Below are 25,140 nucleotides of genomic sequence, written 5' to 3' on the forward strand. Positions count from 1 at the left end.
TAGGTACCAGTCTCTGAGCACTCTCAATAATGAATGTATTTCTCCTCCCTATAAAGTTGGGAAGTGCTGTTAACTGCATTTTACAGGCGGGGAACTAATGCATAAAGACATAAAGGACTTGCTCAAGGTCACAGAGAAAGTGTGTAGCAGAGCAGGGAACTGAACCCAGGTCTCTGAATTTCCAGACTAGCACTCAGGAGACCATCCTTCCTCTTCCTCCACTCGTTCTTATTTTAAGAATATCAGGTAGTGATACTAGGATAGCTGGTTAGAAAAGATATCTTGGAATGTTTTACACCAAAATAGCATGTGTATAAAGTGTGAGTCACATACCTGTATAAACTCCAAGATCTGTTCAGCAGAGTGATGACCTTCATATTCATGAATAGTGGACTGGTTGAACACCACTGTTGTTGGGTAAGCTCTAATGTTATGCTATTGAAAAACACAACAACAAAACAAATTGCAAAGAATGTTCCTGTTTGCTGCCAATCCATTAAGGACCATTGGTACTAATGATTCATGCGCTTGCTAGCCAATCTGCTTTGCACAGTACAACTCCTCAAACGTTTAGATAATATACTTAATCTTGCCTTAGCGTGGGATGGACTAGATGACCTATTGAGATCCCTTCCAGCCCCACATTTCTATGATCTGTTGGATTTTGATAAATGGGCGTTTGGAAGGCCTAGAAAAGACTATGGACTAGGGTCTCCAAACCCTAATTCACAGCGAAAAGGATGCTGGCTTGTCTAAGAGGCTGTGCTGTTGGAGTTTAAAAGTCATCCCACACTCCTTTCACTGTGCTCATGGTTAAGGGAACAAAACTACAGCCTTTTCTAAGTCTTCTGACCTGCCCCTCCTAATTCTCTAAACAAACCAACCAAAACCCTTTATTTGAAGTTTTCAGATGTACCCTTCTCCAACCTTCAGGTAAAATAGCTTGTACTGTACTAATAACTGTACATTAATTTTGCTATCTGTAAACCTAGATTCTTCAGTGATTTAAATATCCATGTACATTGGCAACTCTTATCTTTAAGGCTTTCAATTCTATGCCAATTTCCCCATGTATCTTACGACTTTAAATTTTTCACTATAAAAACAGAAATATCCTAGTTAATTGTGCATACGTTAGGAGATTACACCAGTTTGCCTAATATATATAAAAATCTGTTGCTGAATTCAATCAGTGCACAGATACAGAAAAGGCCTAAGCAAGTAAAAAGGCAAAAATGCTAATGAAAGTTCCTTCTTAAATGCGTGGACTGATCCTGTATTTCTTGTGACCTTCAAAACTCCTAATTTGTACTGCAGACAAAAGCAATGCAAATTACAAAGCAGCTGTAGGCTGGCTGGGAACTTGAACTCTTTGTGGCATTCTGAAAATGGTGCTCCATCAGCATAAACTTCTCTGCTGTTTTTCTCTCTCCATGTTCAAAGCAATAATAGGACCAGAGAATACTTTGTATATTTTGTAAATAGATTAGGAAAAAGTAACTGAGTCACTCATTCATTTCTCTCTCAAATATATAATGTATAATAGGACCAGTGTATACACCTCTACCTCGATATAACACTGTCCTCAGGAGCCAAAAATCTTACCGCATTATATTGAACTTGCTTTGATCCACCGGAGTGCGCAGCCCCAGCCCCCCCGGAGCACTGCTTTACCACGTTATATCCGAATTCGTGTTCTATCGGGATAGAGGTGTATATTCTATATTTTGTAAATAGATCAGGAAGAAGTAACTGAGTTGTGCTCATTCATTTTTCTCTCAAAAGGGAATAACCCAACACTGGAATTCAAATCTTTCCTGACCACTAAGGAGGTTGGACAAGATTTTAATCTTATCACAGAATGCATTTTAAGTTTAGATTCTTTTAAGAGATCTGTATAGTTTATTCTCTTGAAAAAAGCTTTGATAATGGAGCACCCTCTTTGGATGTGTTTTTGAAATTTTAACTACAAGAAAACAGCATTTATTGAACAAGACCTTTTAATACTTGCAGCTTACCATGTTGCAAAGCCCTTCATGGATTGTGCAGTCTAGTGTGCCAAATTTAAGCTGACCAATAAGGTGCTTTGATGCTTTTCTCAACTCTGGCAACAAAGCTCGACATGGAGGACACCACTAAAAAAAAAAAAATGCAAATCATAATACCACTGTTAAAACAAAGCAAAGAACATATAACTCTCCTGTAAGCAGTTCTCTGCAGAAATGTGAATATATATATATTAATGTCTCACAGTATGCTGAGCAATTTGTATTTGGTCTTGACAAACAAGACTCCAATAAAGGATAAAAACATTCAATGCAGGAATGTTGCAACCTTGGATTAAAGAATTATTTGGGTGCTCTGTGCTATAGAATATCATCTTCAAAAACAATGCTGGTATTTTAATACAGTATTTACATATTTTAGAAAAAAGGAAAAGAAATATAGCAATCAAATACTTACAGGTGCAAAGAAGTCAACAAGCCATGGTTCCTTCTCCTTGCCAGGAAAATTCTGAGGCCCAAGTGTGATAACATGAGAGTTTACACTCTCCTTGGCGAATGCAACTATGTCATATAGGATCATCTTTCCTAAAAATACCACCCCCCCAAAAAAACAACCCACTGTTATTCTTAATATCTATATTCTTATGATTACTCATTATTTATTTACCAAAAACCGGAGCACGCTGCATTAACAGTGTATGATTTGCCTTATTATGAATGTTATACCAGAGATCAGGCTGAAGAGCTGGTAAATGCAAACTTTGTCACTGGCCCTGATTCAAAGACCACTAAAGTCAATGGGACTTATTCAGTTAACTTTAGTCGTCTTTGAACAAGGCCTTATTAAATAAACTGTATAGCTATCATCTTACCTCAACTTATGTAAGCATCATTTCATTGGTCTGCTCAGTGTAGGGAACAAGTATGGCAATTCATGTTGGACATCTGATATGAAAATGCTTAATGCATAAAACGTCTAGCCAGGATAAAATATAGAATTAGTGTTCTTTGTGGAAAATGTTTTTTATTTTGAAAATGATTGAGTTGAAGAAACTCAAAGCATGCTGTGACCTGAGATATTGCTAGTGATGATGCAATTTAATATTGCTCTCACTCAGTTTAGATAGATGAGACCCTCAACATTATTCTCTCATAATAATAACTAGGAGAAGTACAAGTTGTGGCAAAGGTTGTAGATGCCCCCTATTCTGCACAAGTTAAAAGGAGACATTCCTAACAGAAGATACAGATATCTTTTAAAACTTGCAAGAAAAAGGTTAGATGAATTGGCACTGATTGCAGTCATTCCAGCATTAAAAATAAGATAAATTCTCTTTATGCTGTTTGCATCTTGTATAGAATTTGGCTACAAAAACATCACACTTATCTGACAGGCGCTCTATTGGTCCCTTCTAAAGCAATGGCTTTAGCTCAGTAGGAGGCTGTATCGGACTAAGGGTACGTCTATACTACCCGCTGGATCAGCAGGTAGTGTTCGATGTATCGGGGATCAATTTATCGCATTTCTTCTAGACATGATAAATCGACACCCGTACTCCACCTTGGCAGGGGGAGTAAGCGGAGTCGATGGCGGAGCCGTAGTAGTCGACTCGCCGCCGTGAGGATGGCCAGGTAAGTCGAATTAAAATACTTCGACTTCAGCTATGCGAATAGTCTGAACCTCTCCACTGGTGCAGCCCAGGCCTAAGTTTCTAGTTGAGATCTTTTGTGTGCTACGCTCTTCATGCATCAGTGCCTGAGCCAGATCTTCAGCTGGTGTAACCACACAACTCAATTAAATTTGATGGAGCTACACTGATTGACATGAACTGCAATTCCAGCCCTGAGTCAATATCTAAATTTTTACAGCACTTCAGAATTCTTTCAAGGGGACACTTCAACATTGTAGGTTTGGAATTATTTACTGGTGGGCATTGGAGGATCTAAGCACATATGGCAAAAGTGGCTGTGACTGAAAGCACCCCTGTATTCACACTCTACACATTAATTTAGTAAAACTAATAACTCACTGGTCAATAATATCATGGTGAAATGTATGCAGCAATATTATCTGTAAAGTTATGAATTCTCGCTGTATGTTGTTAGCACATTCAAAACCACACAGCCCTGCCTAGACAAACATTGTTAAACAGGTTTATCCTAAACAAAGGAATGTGTGTTTATCTTAATTTACATATTAGCAATAAACAGAGTCCTCGAGACACTAGGGCGAGAAGATAGCAGGAAACAGAGCAATTTTCATTTCTGCAAACACAAATGGGGGAAGAAAGAGCATGGAGCCTCCTTTATCATGACATACCATGTTGCCTTTCTCTCGTTGCTTTGAATAAACTTCACTTTTTAGGGGAGGCGAGGGAGTATCCTTCAGAAGAATCCATTTAAAAGATTCAATGGCCGATAAAAGAAAGGGGTAGGTACCCCAAGTTCTCTCTCTTTTACCTAAGACAAAAGCACCAGAACCTTTTGGGATTCTGGGACAGATCCTGATCAAGGAGAGGGTCAGTCACTATCTTGCTGGAAGATTGTACGTCTTACAAACAGCCTTGAACTAAAAGTTGCTAGATTAAGTTTTGTGTGTGTTTTCACTTTTTTATTTGCTGGTAACCATTTCTAATTTTATCTTTTATATTTGAATTCATTTGAATTTTTTTTTTTTTTAATCTAAGCCAACCCAGTGGTGTGAACTATTTTGTAATTTCAGCTAAAGTAGTAAAGTGTTTGAATGATTCCTTAAAAGGGTAACAAATCTGAATATCCCCCTGATTGTTCCAGGACAGGGCTGGACATGTGTTTTGGGAAAATTCAGGGCCAGGGACAGTGTGGACTCATCATCGCAGTTGTTAACCAAGGCTAGGTGAAGCCAGTGGAAATCTGTGGTATTGCAGGCATTGATCCAAGTTTGCCCAATACATAGACAGAATGCTTGTTGCTAACTGTGGGAGCTTCAGGCAGAGAGCCAGTGACAAGGCATTGTGAGGCACTTGGGGTTACAATTCTTCACTGGTGTGGATTTCACGCCAGAATGTGACAATGGTGGGTGGATGTGAAATTAGCAAATGGACACGTAAAATATGAGATCAAGTCTCAAGATTCTAAAGCCAAAAGCACTGTGTAAGCAGCATGTTCAGCATATAGGGAAGGGTGTGCCTTATGTCATTTTTCAGCTATCTTTGCCAAAGCAAAGAGCAGCACTGATCGGCCTCAGAAATTCCCATTCTTATTCCAAGGCTGTAATGATGTCTTTGAAATAGAAGGAGTACTAAAAAGTGAATAAGTAGGAGGAGAACCTTTTGGTGTTTGAGAATTGCTTATAGAAGAAAAAAGTATACAGAATAATTTAACAAGACAATAGGCAATGTTAAAGCAAAATTACGATGTAATATCCTTAGAGTTGTGGAAACAATTGTTCTGAAAAACAAATTCAGTCTGCAAAAGACTTCATCTAAAAAAATTACACACTAACTTAACTTCTGTCAGTTTGCCTTACCATGATGAATTTCATAATCTTCAGTTCCCTTTCCTTTAAAGACTGCTAGACATGGCTGATAGACATACAGATTACTGCAGACACTTGGTGCAGAAAGGCAGTCAACCTTTCCAACCTATTATTAAACAAACAATATATATATTTTTTTAATAAGGAAATCTAATTTATTTATATTATTATATTTGGAAAGTTGACATAAGTTAAGATGCTTTTCCAAAATGGTATTTCCTGTCAGTTATGAATGCAATATTCTTTTATAAGTGCTAGTGATCTTGATCAGTTTTATGATTGATACGATGTTTAAGGTGTAATACAATTCACACAGATGTATTATGTACCACAAGCACAATTAGGTAGAGAAAAGCTTCTAAAAACAAAACAATTTAATATTGCAACACAGCTAATCACTGCTAATTCTTACCTCAAAGACAGGTATAGGAAATGGAAACTAAACCAATCCGATTTCTTCCAAATAAAATGTTAAGAGAGCACATAGCATCTCAGATAAATACTTGGGGACGAAATTCTGTAATGCTAAATAAATGAGTATTCTTACCTGAATATGTTCATCTTTAAGCAGAAAATTCAGTTTTTTAAACTCATGCATATTTGACTTGTCACTCTCACCAAACTGAAAGAAAAGCAGCCACCGGTGATGAGCCACGTGGTCCTTAAAATGGGAAGCAAATGAGAGAGAAATGCTTAGCTTCCAGTTTCTACCAGTTATGTAAGTTAAATCCATGTTTTCAGTCATGTTATTGTAAATCAAATGCTAAGTAATTCACCAGAACCTAAACCTGTATCCAACACACATTGCATTGCCCTTCAGCTTTTCAACAGAGCACCACCCTAAGAGAGAAAATCTAAAAACTACTTTCTATATCTTTTTAATCTTGCCTACGGTTTGTCTCCCTCATACTAGATCAAAACTGCTAAACTTTGCACTCCTTCTTTAAAGCAGTGATACTCAGACCTCGGTCGTTCAAGAGCCAAAGAAGCAATCAACATTACCCAAAAGAGCCATAAGAGTGTGAATTCACTGTTTCATTTACTATAGTACAATTCATATTTAACAGTATGACAGGAAATATTTTATTTTTATATTTTAAAATATATAAATTCTCACAGCAAATAAGTTAATAACTTAGTGCACGTTGATAACGTAATTGGTTAATAACACAGTAAAAGCATCCTGATTGGTTAATAATTAAATGCGCTGCAAAGAGCCGCAGGCGACACATTAAAGAACCACTTGCAGCAAACAATATTATTAGCCTAGTGAAAGGAGACTGAGGCTTAGGGCTTGTCTTCACTACTGTCTAAATCAGTGCTGCTGCGATCGATGCAGCTGGCATCAATTTAGTGGTCCTGATGAAGACAAGATAAGTCAATGGGAGAGTGCTTTCCTGTCGACTTCAGTACTCCACCTCCCTGAGAGGTGGAAGCTACATCGATGAGAGCGCATCTTCCATCGACACAGCGTGGTGTAGACACCGCTGTAAGTTGATCTAAGCTACGTTGACGTACCTCATTAGTGTAGACCAGGCCTTAGTTTGGACGCACTCTAACACATATAAACCCATTCAATTGAGTCTTTAAGGATTAGGCTATCTAATATCTAGAATATCACTAGATCTAGTTGTCAAAACAGTCAACTAGGAACTTAGGCAATTAAAAAGAAAAACAGTAGTCATTACACCATTCTGAATTCTTTTATGGTTTTAGTCATAGTTTCCTGTTTTAAAAAAAATGCTTTTCCTCAGTTGCTGTGCGAAAGGCCCGATTGCAAATAGAGGAAACAATGAAACTCAATACAGGTAAAAGGGCTTGAAAACATAGCAAGCTAGAGAGGGAAATATTTTTTGGGTATAGTAATTTTAAGAATTGTTTATACAAGGGGTCGGGAGCCTCTGGCATGCGACTTGCCAGAGTAAGCACCCTGGCAGGCTGGGCCAGTTTGTTTACCTGCCGCGTCCAGAGGGTTCGGCTGATCGCGGCTCCCATTGGCTGCAGTTTGATGACCCAGGCCAATGGGAGCGGGGGGAAGCCACGGTCAGCACATTCCTCTGCCCATGCTGCTTCCTGCAGCCCCCATTGGGCTGGAACGGTGAACTTTGGCCAGTGGGAGCCACGATCGGCTGAGCCTGCCGATGCAGCAGGTAAACAAACTGTCCTGGTCTGCCAGGGTGCTTACCTTGGTGAGCCCCGTGCCAGAGGTTGCTGACCCCTGGTTTATACCAAGAGGAGGTGAAAACTTTTCAGAAAGACAAGAGATTATTTTGCTGAATGTGGCCTTTTAAATTTAAAATCAGAAATTTACTTTTTTTTTTTTAAAACTTTACCTCTAATGAGGCTGCAGAGAACATTTCAAAATCTGGAAGATGCTGCATTATTTCCAAATATATCTCTTTGGCATCCAAGGAGTTAAGAAACTAGAAAAGAAAAAAGTCATTCTAATTATATAAAATGTATAAACATTAAACTGATTGTTGATTAGCAATCCTCAACAGAATTAACCTGATTAGTCCCCATTCATCAACTGAAAAATGCTGTTAATCAACATATGTTTCTTGATTCAAACTTCCTTTTAATTGCTATTACAAGAACACTATACTCTAAGCAGTCTGCTCTTTTAGGCCCAGATTTTAAAATGTATTTAGGCACGCTGTGCTCAGTGTTGTGATGCCTGAGTCTCATTTTTAAAAGTGATTTAGGCACATAGGAGACTAAATCCCACTGTCACACATTGCTTTTCTCCCTATTCCTCACACTAAAAACACAAAATACCACGTGCTTTCTCAAAATGAGTGCTAAAACAAAGTCCTGGCCTCAACTCACAAAATACTTTGTTTGCAATATCTCTATTTTACTATACTATTTGTATAGTTCACATCATTGTTTGCAAAATTACAGAAATACATCAGGAAGTGCGTAAGAAGTAGTAACTCAATGCTGGTGGATTTAATGTAGCTCCAGTGATTGTTACTTCCTTTTCAGGTTCACTTTTGCAGAAGGGCTTAGCTGGCCATAGCATGAGAGAGAGTGAGTGAGTGTCGTGTTTCAGACTGGTGATTTTCTTGCATAAATTAAGAATATTAACCTCAAGACAGCTGAAACAAGAGTTTAAGGTGACATGGTAATAGGAGGATAGCACAGCACAGCACAACACAACACACATCCATAGTGACAGGCGATGCAAGTCCATTTTCATTGCATGTAGATCACATTTCTTTGAGATTTTAAGAAGGGTAGCTAGCTCATTATATATCAAATTTACCAGTAGCACATAAGTTAAAACTGGGAACAAACATTTCTCAGTGTAATAAATTCAATTTTCTTTGATTGGTGAATGTTTATAATCCACTTTCTCATCACCACCACCATATTGTATGTAGACACAAACTGTTTAAAAGTAACTCATACCAAAACACCTCCTTTTTCTTTATTAGTTAAGGTGGCTCCAGGTGGAAAGTATGCGGTAGTACTAGATGAGATATCCAAATTATCACAAAGCTCACCCTGGGTGGCACAGTCCATCCAGCCTACATTAACAAGGCCTTCCTGAAATAAAAAAGCAACAATTTCAGTGTGTTGTTTTGAAAGTCAAGGTCAGAAGAATTTCTGCAACGACAACAGAGGCAACTAGTTAGTTTTTAGGAGATGGGGAAAAGGAAGACTTACAGGGAAGTACAACAATACTTTTATAGTCATGTACTCCATTTTACATGTACATCCTTTAAACATTTGGTTCCATTATATCATGTCCAATAATGAGATGGCTCTCAAACATAAAGGTGATTTGAAAAATAACTCTTTGAAAGTTATTGGGTGAAATCTTGGCCCCATTGAAGTCGGTGAGAGTTTGCCATTGACTTCCATGACATCAGGATTTCACCTTTTGGAATGTAAATATAATGGGTAACATCTTCAAATGAAATACTGCTTACCAACATGCCAGCTAGTTTAAGGCGTGTCTGGGAAGTCAAACAATCTGGAAAATGAAAATAATTATTTACCTGTAAACACAAGGCTTTAAATGATCAAATCACTAAACTTACTCTAGTTTAGAATCCCAGGAGGAAGCAGGCTACAGTTTCACAATGTAAGTTTGCTAGCTTTTAAAAAAAACAAACAAAACCCCCATTTTTTTTTTGTGGCTTTTCAAGTGAAAATCTTGAGAAGCTACTTCCTATGTGATGACAATTATGAATGAAAATATTCTATATTGGCTTCATCAGTAGAAAATCCTCTCTGATTTTGAAATATGAGCAACGTTTTACATGGCTTATGATTCTTGCCCTTGTAAACTGATTCTCACCTGAGCAAAGTTTTAAAAATATCTACCTATGTATCAAATTGTCATAGAAAAATATTTCATTGGAATTATTAGAAACCTCCCAAACATTTCTGAAAAGTAATAACTTAAGAAGGTAACTGATTTTTTGACAAAGGAAATGCAGTAGATTTAGTCTACCTGGATTTCAGTGCTTGATACAGTTCCACAAGGGAAATTATTAGTTAAATTGGAGAAGATGGGGATTGATATGAGTATTAAAAGATGGATAAGGAACAGGTTAAAGAGGAGACTACAATGGATCATACTGAAAGATGAACTGTCAGGCTGGAGAGAGGTTACTATTGGAGTTTCTCAGGGATCAATCCTGAGACTATTCTTATTTAATATTTTCATTACTGACCTTAGCCCAAAAAGTGGGAGTGTGCTAATAAAATCTGCGGGTGATACAAAGTTTGGAGGTATTGCCAAAATGGAGGAGGACCGGAACGTCACAAAAGAAGATCTGGATGACCTTGAAAACTGGAGTAATCTAAATGGGATGAAATTTAATAGGCGAAGTGCAAGGTCACGCACTTAAGGACTAACAACAAGAATTTTTGCTATAAACTGGGGACTTATCAGTTGGAAGTATCATGAGGAGGAGGCAGACCTGGGTGTATTGGTTGATAACAGGATGACTATGAGCCGCTAATGTGATCCTAGGATGCATTAGGTGAGGTATTTTCACTAGAGACAGGGAAGTGTTATTGCCTTTATACAAGGCACTAGTGAGACTTCATCTGGAATACTGTGTGCAATTCTAGTCTCCCATGTTTAAGAAAGATTAATTCAAACTGGAAGAGGTGCAGAGAAGTGCTAGTAGGAGGATCAGAGGAATGGAAAACCTACCTTCCTTATGAGAAGAGCCTCAAAGATCTTGGTTTGTTTAGACTAACCAAATGAAGGCTGATTACTCTACATCAGAGGGATAAATACAAGGGAGGGAGAAGGGAGATATTTAAGTTAAGCGCCAATGTGGACAAAAGAACAAATGACCATTAACAAGTTCATACTTGAAATTAGACAAAGGTCTCTAAACATCAGAGGAGTGAAGTTCTGGAACAGCATTTTAAGGGGAAGAGTGGGGGCAGAAAAGCTAACTGGCTTCAAGACTGAGCTCGATAAATTTCTGGAGGGGATGGTGTGATGACTTCCTACAATGGTACGTGGCCCATCTGTGACTGCTAGAACAAATGTCTCCAGTGGCGGGAGAGGGGACACTAGATGGGGAGGGCTTTAGGAAGCGTGCCAATCCAAATCCCCACTGATTTATTTAAGAAATTTACCCCACACACACATACTTTAAAAAAGAATTGATCATCATATTTGTAGTTTGCGATATGCAAACTTAGGTTGTGCAAGGGCTACATAATGCCTAAAATATTTAATCACTATTCAATCTTTTCTGCATTGATTGGAAAGGGAAGTCCACCACTCCCACCAATCCACGGCCAATGAGCAGGGATGCTGTGTACTTTTTTAGTATCTGATGCTGCAGCCTATGAGCTGTAATGCAGCCTAAACCTGTTTGTGTCAATTGCATGGGATGTGGAGGCTACTGCAAAAGTATGGATCCCATGGCCAGGCCCCATTGTGGGCCCAGGACAGAGGCCCATCCTGTGACACATGTAGGGTGTGCAAGCACCACTGTAAGGTTCCTCCATTAATGTTCCCTTTCCCAAGTAGCCCTATAATGAGGTTTAAGTGGTCAACATGGCCTTGTGCTGGCCTTCAACACTATGGGTGAATCTTACCCCATTAAAACCTTCATTAGAAGCAGCAGCAAACGTGTCACTGTCAGTGTAAAACAAAAGAGAATTGTTTTCTCTTCAATCAGTTTGCCTTATTTAATATATTTACCTCCACCCTCAGCACAGAAAGTGATCAGCCAGCCAACACCAGAGGCAAATGAAGTTTGAATAGCATTAACAAAATTTCCTGAAAGAAAAAAAAGGCACAAAATCCATATCAATTTGTTTGTTTTGTTTTAAATATGAAAAAATATTGCATGTAAACTATGAAACAAGCATGCTTATTAGCACAATTATAATTAAACAGTTTTTTAACTTCAAGTATTTTTTGTGTGTGTGTTCAACCTTGAGTAAGAAAGACTGGGTACACACACACACAATTAAATATAGATATAATCCTAGCAACACCACCTTGTCTTAAAAAAAACAAAAAAAACATAAAAAGATCAATAACTCAAACAAATTACATTACCTGCCCATAACTCTGTCACTGTGCTTGTGACATACTGCATGGCAAAATGCATTAAACTTTCCTTTGATCTGTCTCCATAATATTTCACTGGATTCTACACACACGCAAAAAAAGAAAAAAAAGGTGTGTTAACGCAAAATTTAATTCATAGAAATCATTACACAGTAATTAATAATTGAAATTATTATTTACACTGCAGATGGACCTTTACTAAAATCCTAGATACAAATGCTTTCACCCTCCATTCCAAACTTTAGAGTGTTTGGAGTTCAGCCTTAAATTTGAATGTTGTGACTCAGGCCCTTGTCTAGTTTATATGTGGCTTTCATTTAGTCCAGCAATACAAGGATTATAGGGCCTCAGAAATAACAGTTCACATAGTCATGTTTGTTTGTTTAAAAAGTGAGTATTGTGCCAGTCTTCTGTTAATATACATCTTCTCTACTTTAACCTCCTCAAAAGTTTACACATTCTCTCCACTGTAGCATGTGCTGAACGCTCACTAACCAGACTAAGTAGCATGCAGTACAGCATATTGGTACAGTAGAAGAAATTTTGTAACAAATAGTCTGGGTGTCTTTTAAAGGAATACTGTCAAAGTTCCTTAGGCGTAAAGCAGAGTATTGCATATATTTAAATATCATCCTACATTGTTGGAAACTCCAATGCAGAACTGTGATAGAGGGAGTGTGGCTCAGTGGATAGGGCACTGGTCTTGGTGTTCAAAGCCTTGTATTCAATTCCTGGATCTATCAGTTACTCATTGTACGGCCCTGAACAAATCATTTAACCTCAGTGTCTCAATTTCCCCCAAATGGAAGAAATGATACTTACTCTCTATTGCAAAATGATGTGAAGAGAACTGTTGGAGAGGTATCTATTTATTTCCTCATTTAGTTGTAATATGACATGATTAAAAATGGAATTGTCTAGTGTAATTGGGCTGTTCATGGTGAATGAAAGTCCAAATATTTTTTTTATAAATGATAAATAAATTAGACTATTAAAGAAAAATTCTTTATAGCTATAGCATCAATGATAAAATGTATTTTAGTTTAGTATTCTTCCTTAGAATTCTTTAATTATTTTTATATAAAAATAAACACATAACAAAACACAAATACATGCACAAGATGGAAAGAGCATATAAATATCCATTTACAGAACCTGGAAGAAAACAAAACCGTTTACTCACCATTCCAGTTTTGAAAACATAGAGACTTGGATAACTATTAATTCCTTTGATCCGACAAAGCATTCTATTATCACCACAATTTACAGCTCCAATGCGTATTAGTCCATCCATTTCTTTAGCAAATTCTCTCCACTAAAAAGGAGGGGGAAAAAGAAAACTTGGGATATTTTTCTTTTGAAAACAATTTTCAAAAAATTCTTCTGGCTTCTTGAATCATTGCTGTTTTAGACTTTGGCTTCAACATGCAAATCAAACTTGACAAAGTTTTACTCTAATTAAAAAAAAGTGTCTACTTGAAATACATTTTCAGAATAAAGATATTGACTGTAAATACATACCGTAGGTGCTAAATCATGGCAGTGGGAACATCGAGGAGAATAGAAATTGATGAACCAGAGTTCTCCAGAGTTAACAGCAGCATCTGGTTAACAAGGGGAGGCAAAAATATACTTAAGTTAAGAGTTGATAAAAGCTTCCTTTTTAAGTTGTGTATCTAGAAATAGCATGAGTGAGAGAGAATAATACACACCCATTTTAAGGCCTGAGTTCAAGTGTCTAGAATTCCCTGATTCAGTGGATATCATTAATACCTTGAATAGTGTAATGACTGCAACTCCATTTACACTCTTACTGACATATGCATGACACACAACAGGCATAATTAAAGTGAAATCACCTGGTTAACTATGAAATTTTGTTTACATCTAACTGAGCTAGTAAACACACTAGAGTAGTAGTTTAAACACTCCAACAGATTAAACATATACTTTAAATATCAGAAGGATTATAGAAACTTAGTTACATTAACAAAATACCTCTACTCATCAGCTACATGTTATCTCCTGACAATCACTTGCACTCTTGCCATATGGTAAGTAATGCTCAAATCTGAACTGAATAAAAAAAATCTATTTCAAATAAGAGAGATTTATTTTTACATCTGAAAATGCAATTTAAAATGCACGCTAGAATCAGTCTAATGTGCTTTGGTAAGGGGCCAGCTACCTAATGACTAGTCTCAAAGGGGAGCACAGAATCAAAAAAGTGTAGGACTGGAAGGGACCTAGAGTCTCATCTCTTCCAGCCCCAAGGCAGGACTATGAAATAACTAGACCATTCCTGACAGATGTTTGTCTAACCTGTTCTTAAAAATTGCTAACAACAGAGATTCCACAATCTCCCTAGGCAATTTGTTCCAGTGCTTAACCACCCTGACAGTTAAGAAGTTTTTCCTAAAGTCCAGCCTAAACCTCCCTTTCTGCAATTTAAACCCATTGCTTCTTGTCCTGTCCTCAGAGGTTAATGAGAACAATTTACCTCCCTCCTCCTTGTAACAACCTTTTATGCACTTGAAAACTGTTATCATATCCCATCTCAATCTTCTCTTCTTCAGACTAAATAAACCCAATTTTAAAAAATCTTCTTTCATAGGTTTTCTAGACCTTTAATCATTTTTGTTGCTTTCCTCTGGACTCTCACCAATTTGTCCACAACTTTCCTGAAATGTGGCACCCAGAACTGGACATAATACTCCAGCTGAGGCCTTAACAGCATGGAATAGAGGGGAAGAATTACTTCTCATGTCTTGCTTATAATGCACCCCTTAATGTATCCCAGAATGATGTTGGCTTTTTTTGCAACAGTGTTATACTGCTGACTCATATTTAGCTTGCAATCCACTATAACCCCCAGATCCCTTTTTGCAGTACTCCTTCCTAGGCAGTCATTTCCCATTGTGCATACGTGCAATTGGTTGTTCCTTCCTAAGTGGAGTACTTTAAATTTGTTGTTATTGAATTTTATCACCTATATTTCAGACCATTTCTCCAGTTTGTCCAGATCATTTTGAATTTTAATTCTATCCTCCAAAACACTTGCAACCCTTCCCACCTTGGTATAGTCTGCAGACTTTATAAGTGTACTCTCTATGCCATTATCTAAATCATTGATGAAGATCTTGAACAGAACCGTACCCAGGACTGATCCCTGTGGGACCCCACTCATTATGCCCTTCCAGTTTGACTGTGAAACAATGATAACTATTCTCTCTGGAATCACTTTTTCAACCAGTTATGTTCCTTCCTTATAGTAGCTCCATATAGGCTGTATTTCCCTAGTTTGTTTAAGAGGAGGTTATACCAGACAGTATCAAAACCCTTACTAAAGTCAAGATATACCACATCTACTGCTTCCCCCATCCACAAGGCTTGTTACCCTGTCAAAGCATGTATGTATATTAGAAAACTCATTACTAAAGGGATACCGTTGATGTCAGGGTTCAGAGTCCCTAACTTTTGTGGAGTTTTTCAGTCATGTTTCCTATGTTAAAAATCTCTCTGCTGTTGCTATGTGAAACATCTAAATGAACAGGAGAAATTGACTACAGTCCTGTTTCTGCAGGTGGCCAGTGTTCTCATGTGGAACCTCTTTGTCTTCGTGAGACTCTATGTGGGTATAATGGTGTACCTTGGTGGTTCAGCTTGCAGGTGCAAAGCCTAGCTGACGATATAAAGAAAACTATGCACAAAATGCTGTCAAACACATACAAGTGGGAAAACAATGACTTTTCCTCAACATTCTATATTAGTTATGTTTATCTTCTAGGTGTTACTTCTAACAAGGAGGAGAAAAAGATTGCCACAGAAGTGAAATTAAGTTGGCTATATCCCTTTAATTTTTTTTAAACAGAACTTTGTTTAAATTCATATATCCAGAATTTTAACATGGAAGCTGTGATACATAGAAAATTACATTTTGTTATAAAATAAATTTGTTGTTAGATCATCATTAACCATAGGTTAATTCACCACCTTGTCAAAACCTAATCCCAGATTTGGACCTTAGCGTCCAAAATATGGGGGTTAGCATGAAAACCTCCAAGCTTAGTTACCAGCTTGGACCTGGTACTGCTGCCACCACCCAAAAAATTAGAGTGTTTTGGGGCACTCTGGTCCCCACAAAAACCTTTCCTGGGAACCCCAAGACCCAAATCCCTTGAGTCTCACAACAAAGGGAAATAATCCTTTTCCCTTCCCCCCCCTCCAGGTGTTCCTGGAGAGATACACAGAAGCAACCTCCGTGAATCTAAACAGAGTGATTCCACCCTCCCCATTCCCAGCCTGGAGAACAGAATTACCGAGAGTCAATCTCTCTTCCCCCCTCACCCAGAGTGAATGCAAAGTCAGGCTAGTACATCTAACACACACAGGTTTTCCCCTGACTTCTTCCTCCCACCAATTCCCTGGTGAGCTGCAGACCCAATTCCCTGGAGTTCCTCACTAAAGAAAAACTCCAACAGGTCTTAAAAGAAAGCTTTATATAAAAAAGAAAGAAAAATACATAAAAATGGTCTCTCTGTATTAAGGTGACAAATACAGGGTCAATTGCTTAAAAGAATATTGAATAAACAGCCTTATTCAAAAAGAATACAATTCAAAGCACTCCAGCAACTATAGACATGTAAATACAAAACAAAAAACCAACTTTGTACTCACAACTTGGAAACAGAAGATTAGAAAGGAAAAAGAAAAATCCTCCTCATAGCTGAGAGGGACTCAGGCAGACAACCCAGAACAAAAGACTCACACACAAAAAACCCTCCACCCAGAGTTGAAAAAGTCCTGTTTCCTGATTGGTCCTCTGGTCAGGTGCTTCAGGTGAAAGAGACATTAACCCTTAGCTATCTGTTTATGACACACCTATCATAGAAGAGAGTGCAAAAGGTCCTCAGAACAGCAGAAACACTGGTTCAATGGCATGGGAAAGGGGCAATAAGGTGGTGGCAAAACAAGCACACAAGAAGGCTCTCAGTACTGGTTCTGCAAAGCCTGTCATAGCAGGGATTTGGGGGATTGGCTGGGGTCTGAACCACTGGTAACTGCTTGAATCCAGTGATCACAAACACCTGAGTAGGGGGTGTACAAGGGTGATGGCTGCTGCTGTGAAAATGAATGCTGAGGGGGCATAGGGCTGTCCTGTATCTTGGTTGGAGGATGGATTTTAATTCCTCTTTTAATTTAAGTAATTAATCCGTATACAGTTCCTGGCACTAATTCATATTTTTTTGGAGTATATATGTGTGTTTCATCCTAGACGTAGATTCTACTGTATCTATTACACATTTGTTTGACAAAGAGTAGCAGCAGTACATTGCATGCACACTTAAGGAATCTGAGCCAAAGTGTATCTCAGAAAAACAAGCTGTCCTCTTCAGATATCTGTATAAAAAAAATCTCTGTCACATCCTGGCTCTAATTCATTTCTATTTTGTCTTTTCTATTTTGTCTGAGAATTATTGTTTGTGCTACAAGATGTCATTATGTTTGACTGAAAACTGCTGTCTTAATATAATGTTGAACAGGGCTGGCTCCAGGCCCCAGCACGCCAAGCGCATGCTTGGGGTGGCATGCCGCGGGGGGCGCTCTGCCGGTTGCCGGGAGGGCAGCAGGCGGCTCCGGTGGACCTCCCACAGGCGTGCCTGTGGATGCTCCACCGGAGCCGCGGGACCAGTGGACCCTCCGCAGGGACGCCTGCGGGAGGTCCACCGGAGCCGCGGGACCGGCGAGCGGCAGAGCGCCCCCCGTGGCGTGCCGCCGTGCTTGGGGCGGCGAAATGGCTAGAGCCGGCCCTGATGTTGAAGTATAAAAAAGATAGTTAAGTTGTACTATTTTCCAGATTTACTAATTACCTCAATATAACGCCACCCGAAATAACATGAATTTGGATAGAATGCGGTAAAGCAGTGCTCTGGGGGGGTGGGGCTGCGCACTCCGGTGGATCAAAGCAAGTTCAATATAACATGGTTTCATCTATAACGCGGTAAGATTTTTTGGCTCCCAAGGACAGCGTTATATCGAGGTAGAGGTGTAATAGTATAACACTGGTAATTGTCTGTGAGTACACACAGCATCTTATTTTGAAAACACATCATCAACTGTCTGTAAACACTAACAATAAATATGAGAGGGGAAAAACAAAAGCTCCCACCCGCATCATTGATCAGTATGAGCTGTTTCCTGGTGTCCGGATTAAGACTTTTTATTTTTGACATTAGGTAGCTAAGATTTAGGAATGTCAGAATAGGAATCCTGTCAAATGGTATCTTCAAACAAGCAGAATTGTGGGTAAGTAGAAGTGACTGAATTGCTAGTTTTGGAGATCAGCTGCCTAGTAGGAGATGTGTGCTCAAGACACAAGACCAAAAAGAGTGAGAATTTTGCAGGATAATAAATCTGGAGAAACAAAGTTACAAGGTAAATAATTTCCCCTTCCTTCAGATATTACACACTTTCTTTCAAATTCAGTCTAAAAAGCTGACAGGCATTGATCTGCATAGCATTTGTTAATTGGACCATGATGCTCAAAAACATTTATATCTTTGGAAATAATGTGCACTTTTTCTCTGGTGGGATTCTGACAATTTGTAATTATGTATACCATGAAAATATTCAGTCTGAAAATAATATTTACACAATGTTAAAATATTAGCTAACCCATATGACTTGACAGACATACCAAATTCTCCTCTATCCAATGTTATAATTTCAGGATCATCATCATAAATACCTAGTAAGAAAAAATACAAAGTCAGCAACTATGTTTTTCTTTTGCAATCTTTACATAAAAGAATCCAGAAATACTCCTGTGCTTCTTGCACAAAATGAAATTTGTAGAAAACAAAAGATGGTGCATATTAGCAAGGTGAAAGATTTTACCATGTGATATGTAATTCAGTGGTATGTATAAAATTCATTTGGTCTCAGTTCAAATCCCAGGAGATAAATGTCCACATCACAATAGCCACCATCACAGCTGGGAACCTTCTGGCATCTTCAGCAGACAAACCAATCTTTAAGTAGGCATAGGAGACTGAACTGGCTGTTCACACAAAGAGGTGGTGCATCTTTGTCACAGATGAGACACAATACTGAGTGCCTGATGAGGGTTTGAGAGGCAGCACAATTCAGTTGATAAGAGCACAGCACTGAGACTTTCGAAACCCAAGTTCTAATCCCAGGTCTGTCACTGGGCTGCTGTTTGACCTTTGTCACTTTCCCTCTTGGTGCCCCAAACCTCTCTGACCCTTTGTCTGGCTTATCTATTTAGATTGCCAGCTCTTTGGGGCAGGAACTGTCTCACTATGGTTTGTCCAATGCCTAACACAATAAGCCCAAATATCAGTTGAGGTCTGTAGGTACTACTATAATACAAATAAATAAGACAGAACTTCAGTCTCCTGCAGAGATATCAAGCCACCGCCATACGGAAATAATAAATTCACAATAAAAATCTAGACGTAAAAGAAAACAATAAGCATAACTGTACATAAACTTAAAATGAATATTCAATAAAAGTTAAAAATCTGACATCTTAAATCAACCACTTTCATCAAGTGCAGACTCAAACATGTGATTTTTAAAAATTATTGTAACCTCTAAAGAAATTTGAAATCACTCTCATTTTCATGCAATGTGCATGTCTCTGGTTTATTTAATTTAGGTGTACACAAACATTAAAGTAGTTCTTGAGGTTTTTGTTTTATAAAATGTTCCCTTTGTATTCTGAGTTTTTTCAGGGTTAGACTGCTTTAGCAAAATACAAGTGTAGAAATTCTCTCCTTCACTTCTGATGTTTTTAGCCAATTGACCAAAAGAGAGGCTCACTTCAGCTTCCATATTTATGGCATGATAGAAATCATCATTGCAGTCTTTCAGTTGCCTATTTTTCAGGTTAGCTACCAGTGTCACAATAGTTCTGAAAAGACATGGCTGTCTAATTCCCAGAAAATATCTGGACAATTTTTGTTTGAAGAACTGATTTCAAAATCATTTTTGGCCTAACCCTATTGCTCTGGTGTGCATGCTTACTTCCTGGTATTGTTACATTGATCTCCAATAACACTCTAAGGGAATTAACTGTTTTGCAGGAGTGGGCTCTTTATGTATAAAGTGTAATAAATAAATTAAAAAAAAAACTTGGTATGGGAAAATACTTATGTGTTTCCAATATAACAAAAATCATCTGAAGGAATTAAAAAGAAAAAACCCTTCCCTGTATTAAGAAGTTAATACGACACTATTGGTATTTGATTGCAAATGAACAAAGATCACTTATCACATATAACGCGCATATATATACATAAACTATAACTGAACAGTAAAAAAGCAAATACTTAGTATAATGAGTGGATTTCATACCAAGCTGACTGTATTATTACTGCTGTTTGGTGGATTATTTTAACAAGATACCTTAAGGCTAACATAGTCAGTAGGGAGAAAGGAGAAAAAAAAAGCTGTGGAGGCTAGAAAGAGGAAGAGAGGGTCTAAGAGGACAGTATGTGCATAGAGTTGGCATAGCTGACAATTTTGCATTTACTCAGAACTGTGAAAGACAAGCAAACTACAAACACACATCTTACCAAAATCATAGCGATAAAAGTTCCAGCTCTCATATCGACCTCCTTGTTGGTGATCTTCAAGACCTCTCTCTCCATATTTATCATACTTCTTCCGTAGCTCATCATCTTTTAGTACTTCATATGCTCTATTTATTTTCAAGAAGTTTTCATGAGCATCTGGATCGTTCTATTAAAGGAAAACCACAATTATTAAATATGTCTAATGTATTGCTGAAAGTTTATTTAATATTTTTAGTTATACATTTGTTTCAATGTCTCTATAACTATGAATGTTGTAAAGTTTCTCAGTGGAAGCTGCCATCAGATGGAAGCCTCCAAGCAAGACAACCAGTATTGACAATAAGGTAGAGTAGCACAGAGAAGTCAACTCACATTTGAAGATCATCTTAAAATAACTTTGAAAGTCTCAGCTTTTCTAATCACTCAAACGTGAGCTGAATTCTACACTAGACTGTCAAGCTAGCAAGTTTTCTGTTTGGTTTTTATTCTGTTTATTTTATACTTAAATATATTAGTGAATTAGATGTAGTGATTGCAATATGTTATTACAGTGCAATTTTCCCTTAAGAAAACACTTACATGCTCTCTGAGGATTTATCATTTTCCTACAGAAATAAAACTTGGGCACGTGCTGGCCTTTGGCTCTACTTTATTTGCATCTGTCTGGTAGCACAAAACAACTGCAGCTCGGAATTCCTGTGACACAGAAGCAATCTCTACCTCCCACTCCTCTTTCCCATCCCCACTCAGGTGTGGAGAAAGTGACGGAGACAAGGTGGGCAGCCTGGGGTGGAGATGGAATATAATGTTCTCCATTAATCCTTGGCTAGAGATGAGTGATCCTCTAGGGCCAGACCAAATGCTGTAGCTGGCACAATTCAGAACAATCCTTAGGCTTCCTTTAAATACATCAAGGACCATTTTGACTTTTAGTCAGCTCCAGAATCAGGGGAGTGGAAAGTTGACTTACAACTACCTTTACATCCCTTCTCTTGGTCCTGTGCTGACTGAGAGATCTAGCTCACTAGTGTTCTATTAACTCTCTCACCTTTCCCATTATTACTTAAAAATTTGCCTTAAATTACTACATTAATGTACAGAAATATTAAAAAAAGTTATAAAGAGACTATTTTCCGCCTAATATACCTGCACAGCTGCTATTAACATTACAGAGAGTTACATGCATGAATCAGTGTCATCTAAGAGTCTATAAAAAATGTATGTTTAATTCTGCAGACGGTAGTCTGTTGAGAAATCTTTTACATAGTAATATTTCCATATTTTATGGAAATTATAGATACTACTTTGGAATCTTAATACTTTTGAAAGTATAAATAGAGAATCCTGTTAAAACTTATAAAGTAGCTGAGAGAGCATTTCACACACAGTTGAGAATAAGCTATTCTATTTCAAGTGGCATATCAGTTATTACTGAATTGCTCTTTGAGATAGCAAGAATCAGTCACATATAGTAGGTTACATACAGCTAATCTGTTTTTATCTTTATTGTGGGTGGAAAGGCATAATAAAATAAAGTCTTCCTAGTTAGAGGCTATATACAATCACATATTCCTCAACAGTTAATCCATGTTCAGTCACTCTTCTTTTCCCTGTTGAAATGTTAGTACTGGGTATATAGTCAAATACACATTTACATCCTAGACTCATATCATAAATGTTTGGTCATAGTCCTTCTCCTTGATGTCAAGTTCAACAGTATAGCATCAATGTTTGCATTTTAGGCCCCACTCCTGCAGCTTTCTCTGTGCAGGTAGATCCTTGTGTCCACATGAACCCTCACTGACATCATTGGGGCTCTCTGAGGGTGCAGGGCTCTACATGCATGGAACAAGTAGCAGGACCTTTGTATTGTCCTACTCCAAGACTTTTAGTCTAATTATTCCAGCAAATCGTGAGTAACATATAGGAGAATAAAAATAAAAAATGTTTCTTTAGTGTATTTGAATTTACACTAACAGACTTCTCTTAACCAGGATAATGTTTTCAAAATTTGATCTGTCTCCTGTCTCTCCAGGGGTCCTTCCATTTCCCCTTCTCAGCCACAGGCCATCCTAGAATTTTTGCTTTCCCCTGCTCAGTTTCCAAACGGGACTGACATGACATAGCCCAGCAATATTTATTTCACAGATGCAGCTTTCTAGTAAGAACAATAATTAATAGCTAACACCAAAAGAGGCAGTGTAATTCTAAGTAAGAGAAAGCACTGGAAAAAGTGTATAACCTATCATGCCTCTCAGCTGCAATGGCTCAGTATGACTTCAGTTCAACTTGGCCATAATTTACTAATATATCCACTCTTTTACTTTTGTTTTTCTTTGCAGGACAGTCAGCTAGTCTAAACTACCGTAAGTATCATGTTATTACATCACTTCAAAAATCTAAGACACAAAGATGCAAAGTTTCAAATTTGTTAAAAAGCAAATAAAAGTCCATTTTAAAGTTAACAATGGACAAATTAGCTCACAGGAACTCAAAGATTTTACTTACCTGATTTTTATCAGGATGTAACTTTAATGCCAGTTTTTTGAAAGCCTGTCTTATTTCTCTATTACTTGCTTCTTTGGATATTCCAAGTAAACTATAATAGTCCTGATCAGTGCAAACAAGAGCTACCAGACATGTTAAAACTAAAAATAATAAAGTTCTTTTCAAATCTCTAATGCAGTCTCCTTTGGATAATAAGAACTCCATTATGAAGCTTTTAAAAAGTTATACAAGTTACAATTCAGACAGACTTCAAAGAGCGTATCCAATAAGTTCCAAGATGTTCAAAAGATATGGATGTTTAATTTAAGGAGTTCTCTTTAAGATTTTAGTTGTCATAATCCACAGTCACATGATAACTGCCTTGCAAAAGTTACAACCTGTAAAGAGGGGTGAAAAAGCCATTTAGTAGAGGTTTTGATATATTACATTGATGAGTTATTAAGATACATTAGCAGAATGCAGCCTAACATTAGTAACAGGAAAACTCTATCAAAGTTTTGATATTTCTACTTAGTTTAAGTGTTAGTGGTCATTAACTTTTATCACTCCTTCTCTGGTATGGGCTAATTTTGCAAAGCTTTACTCATATGAACAGCCCCCACTGATGGACAGTAAAGCATAGACATGTTTACCAGTTAGGAATATATTTAACTTCTGCTTGCTTTTCCTGCCTAATATTTTTCCCTCCTAGTCTCCCTCACTGAGAGGAGGAGCTATTTCTGCATGTGGGAACAAGTAGTTTAAAAGTAATTGTTTTAATATTGCACAATCTTTCATCCCAGGAGTGAAAGGTGTTTCAATTAGACATTTAAAACCCTTTAAAAATCAAAAACGAACCTAAAAACCTCCCTTATTCAAATAGCTTCAGCTGGCCTAGGGTGGCGGCAGAGTCATGCAGCCTGTTGTGTACCTAGATGCACGTAACCGTGGGGGATGATCTCTATCTGTGCATAGTATAGGCGGCCTATGCAGGTTGTGTGAAACAGGCTACGAACAAAGATAGCTCCTTTAGCAGCGTAACGGGGGGGGGGGGGGGTTTACACAACAATGGGGAAGAAGAGAGCAGCAGCTGGGTGTGTGACAGGCTGAGGAAGGAAGGCAGAGGGCAGAACACGGGTAAACCAGGGCTAGGGACGCTAGGGGAGAGGATGCTGTTGGGGAGGTAGGATCGGGACGAGGAGAAGAGCTGGGACAGAGGGGAGGGGGAGAGGAAGGGGAGGCGCAGGGCTGGGGGGAGCGGGACGGGAGGCGCGGGGCTGGGGGGAGCGGGACGGGAGGCGCGGGGCTGAGGGGAGCGGGACGGGGGGAGGAAGGGGAGGCGCGGGGCTGGGGGGAGCGGGACGGGGGGAAGAAGGGGAGGCGCTGGGGGGAGGGGAAGGGGAGGCGCTGGGCTGTGGGGAGCGGGACGGGGGGAGGAAGGGGAAGGGGAGTTGCGGGGCTGGGGGGAGCGGGACGGGGACAGGGAGAGGAAGGGGAGGCGCGGGGCTGGGGGGAGCAGCCCAGGCGGGGTGGGAGGTGGCCGAGGGCAGGGCTGGAGCGGCGGGATGCGCGGAGATGAGGCGGGTCTCCCGGCTGCTCCTTCCCCGGGCGGGCCAGGCAGGCCGCTCTTACCGGTCTGTGCGGAGCTGGGCTCCCGGCGGGACGCGCAGGAGCCGGCAGCGGAGGAGGAGGGGTCGGCGCGGAGCAGCATGGGACGGGGGAGGAGCAAGGCGGAAACCGGAGGCAGGTCCGGCTCTGAGCCGGAGGCAGGTGGGGCCGGGCAGCTCCCGAGTCACCAAGCCGGGAGGGCTGACGTGGCCGCGGCTCCTGGGGCGGGGCCGGGGCCGGGCTCGGAGCGCGGGGAGGGACAGAGGGGGCTTGTCAGCGCCGTTCCCTGTGCTAGTCCCTGTGCCCGGCTTCAGTGGCCGCGCTGGGCTGGGTGTCTGTGGTGTGACGGGTTGCAGAGGA

At 39.1% G+C, this 25,140-nt stretch overlaps 1 protein-coding gene across 1 annotated transcript in view; it reads right to left on the reverse strand.

Moving 5' to 3' along the window:
* The window catches only part of DNAJC10 (DnaJ heat shock protein family (Hsp40) member C10), a 35,214-nt gene extending 10,305 nt beyond the window's left edge, over positions 1 to 24,909 (reverse strand). The window contains exons 1-16 of the mRNA XM_030580237.1: positions 24,805 to 24,909; positions 23,194 to 23,570; positions 20,686 to 20,851; positions 18,783 to 18,833; positions 13,607 to 13,689; positions 13,269 to 13,400; positions 12,074 to 12,167; positions 11,711 to 11,788; positions 9,462 to 9,505; positions 8,938 to 9,075; positions 7,857 to 7,946; positions 6,071 to 6,184; positions 5,515 to 5,629; positions 2,464 to 2,591; positions 2,019 to 2,135; positions 334 to 435 (exon numbers count right to left, since the gene is read on the reverse strand). Coding sequence (XP_030436097.1) covers positions 334 to 435; positions 2,019 to 2,135; positions 2,464 to 2,591; positions 5,515 to 5,629; positions 6,071 to 6,184; positions 7,857 to 7,946; positions 8,938 to 9,075; positions 9,462 to 9,505; positions 11,711 to 11,788; positions 12,074 to 12,167; positions 13,269 to 13,400; positions 13,607 to 13,689; positions 18,783 to 18,833; positions 20,686 to 20,851; positions 23,194 to 23,397 — 1,656 coding nt within the window. The 5' untranslated portion in view covers positions 23,398 to 23,570; positions 24,805 to 24,909. The remainder of the gene's footprint in view (positions 1 to 333; positions 436 to 2,018; positions 2,136 to 2,463; positions 2,592 to 5,514; positions 5,630 to 6,070; positions 6,185 to 7,856; positions 7,947 to 8,937; positions 9,076 to 9,461; positions 9,506 to 11,710; positions 11,789 to 12,073; positions 12,168 to 13,268; positions 13,401 to 13,606; positions 13,690 to 18,782; positions 18,834 to 20,685; positions 20,852 to 23,193; positions 23,571 to 24,804) is intronic.
* Between the last annotated feature and the right edge of the window lie 231 nt (positions 24,910 to 25,140).

This window comes from Gopherus evgoodei, chromosome 11, assembly GCF_007399415.2.
Source record: "Gopherus evgoodei ecotype Sinaloan lineage chromosome 11, rGopEvg1_v1.p, whole genome shotgun sequence".
Lineage (NCBI taxonomy): Eukaryota > Metazoa > Chordata > Testudines > Testudinidae > Gopherus > Gopherus evgoodei.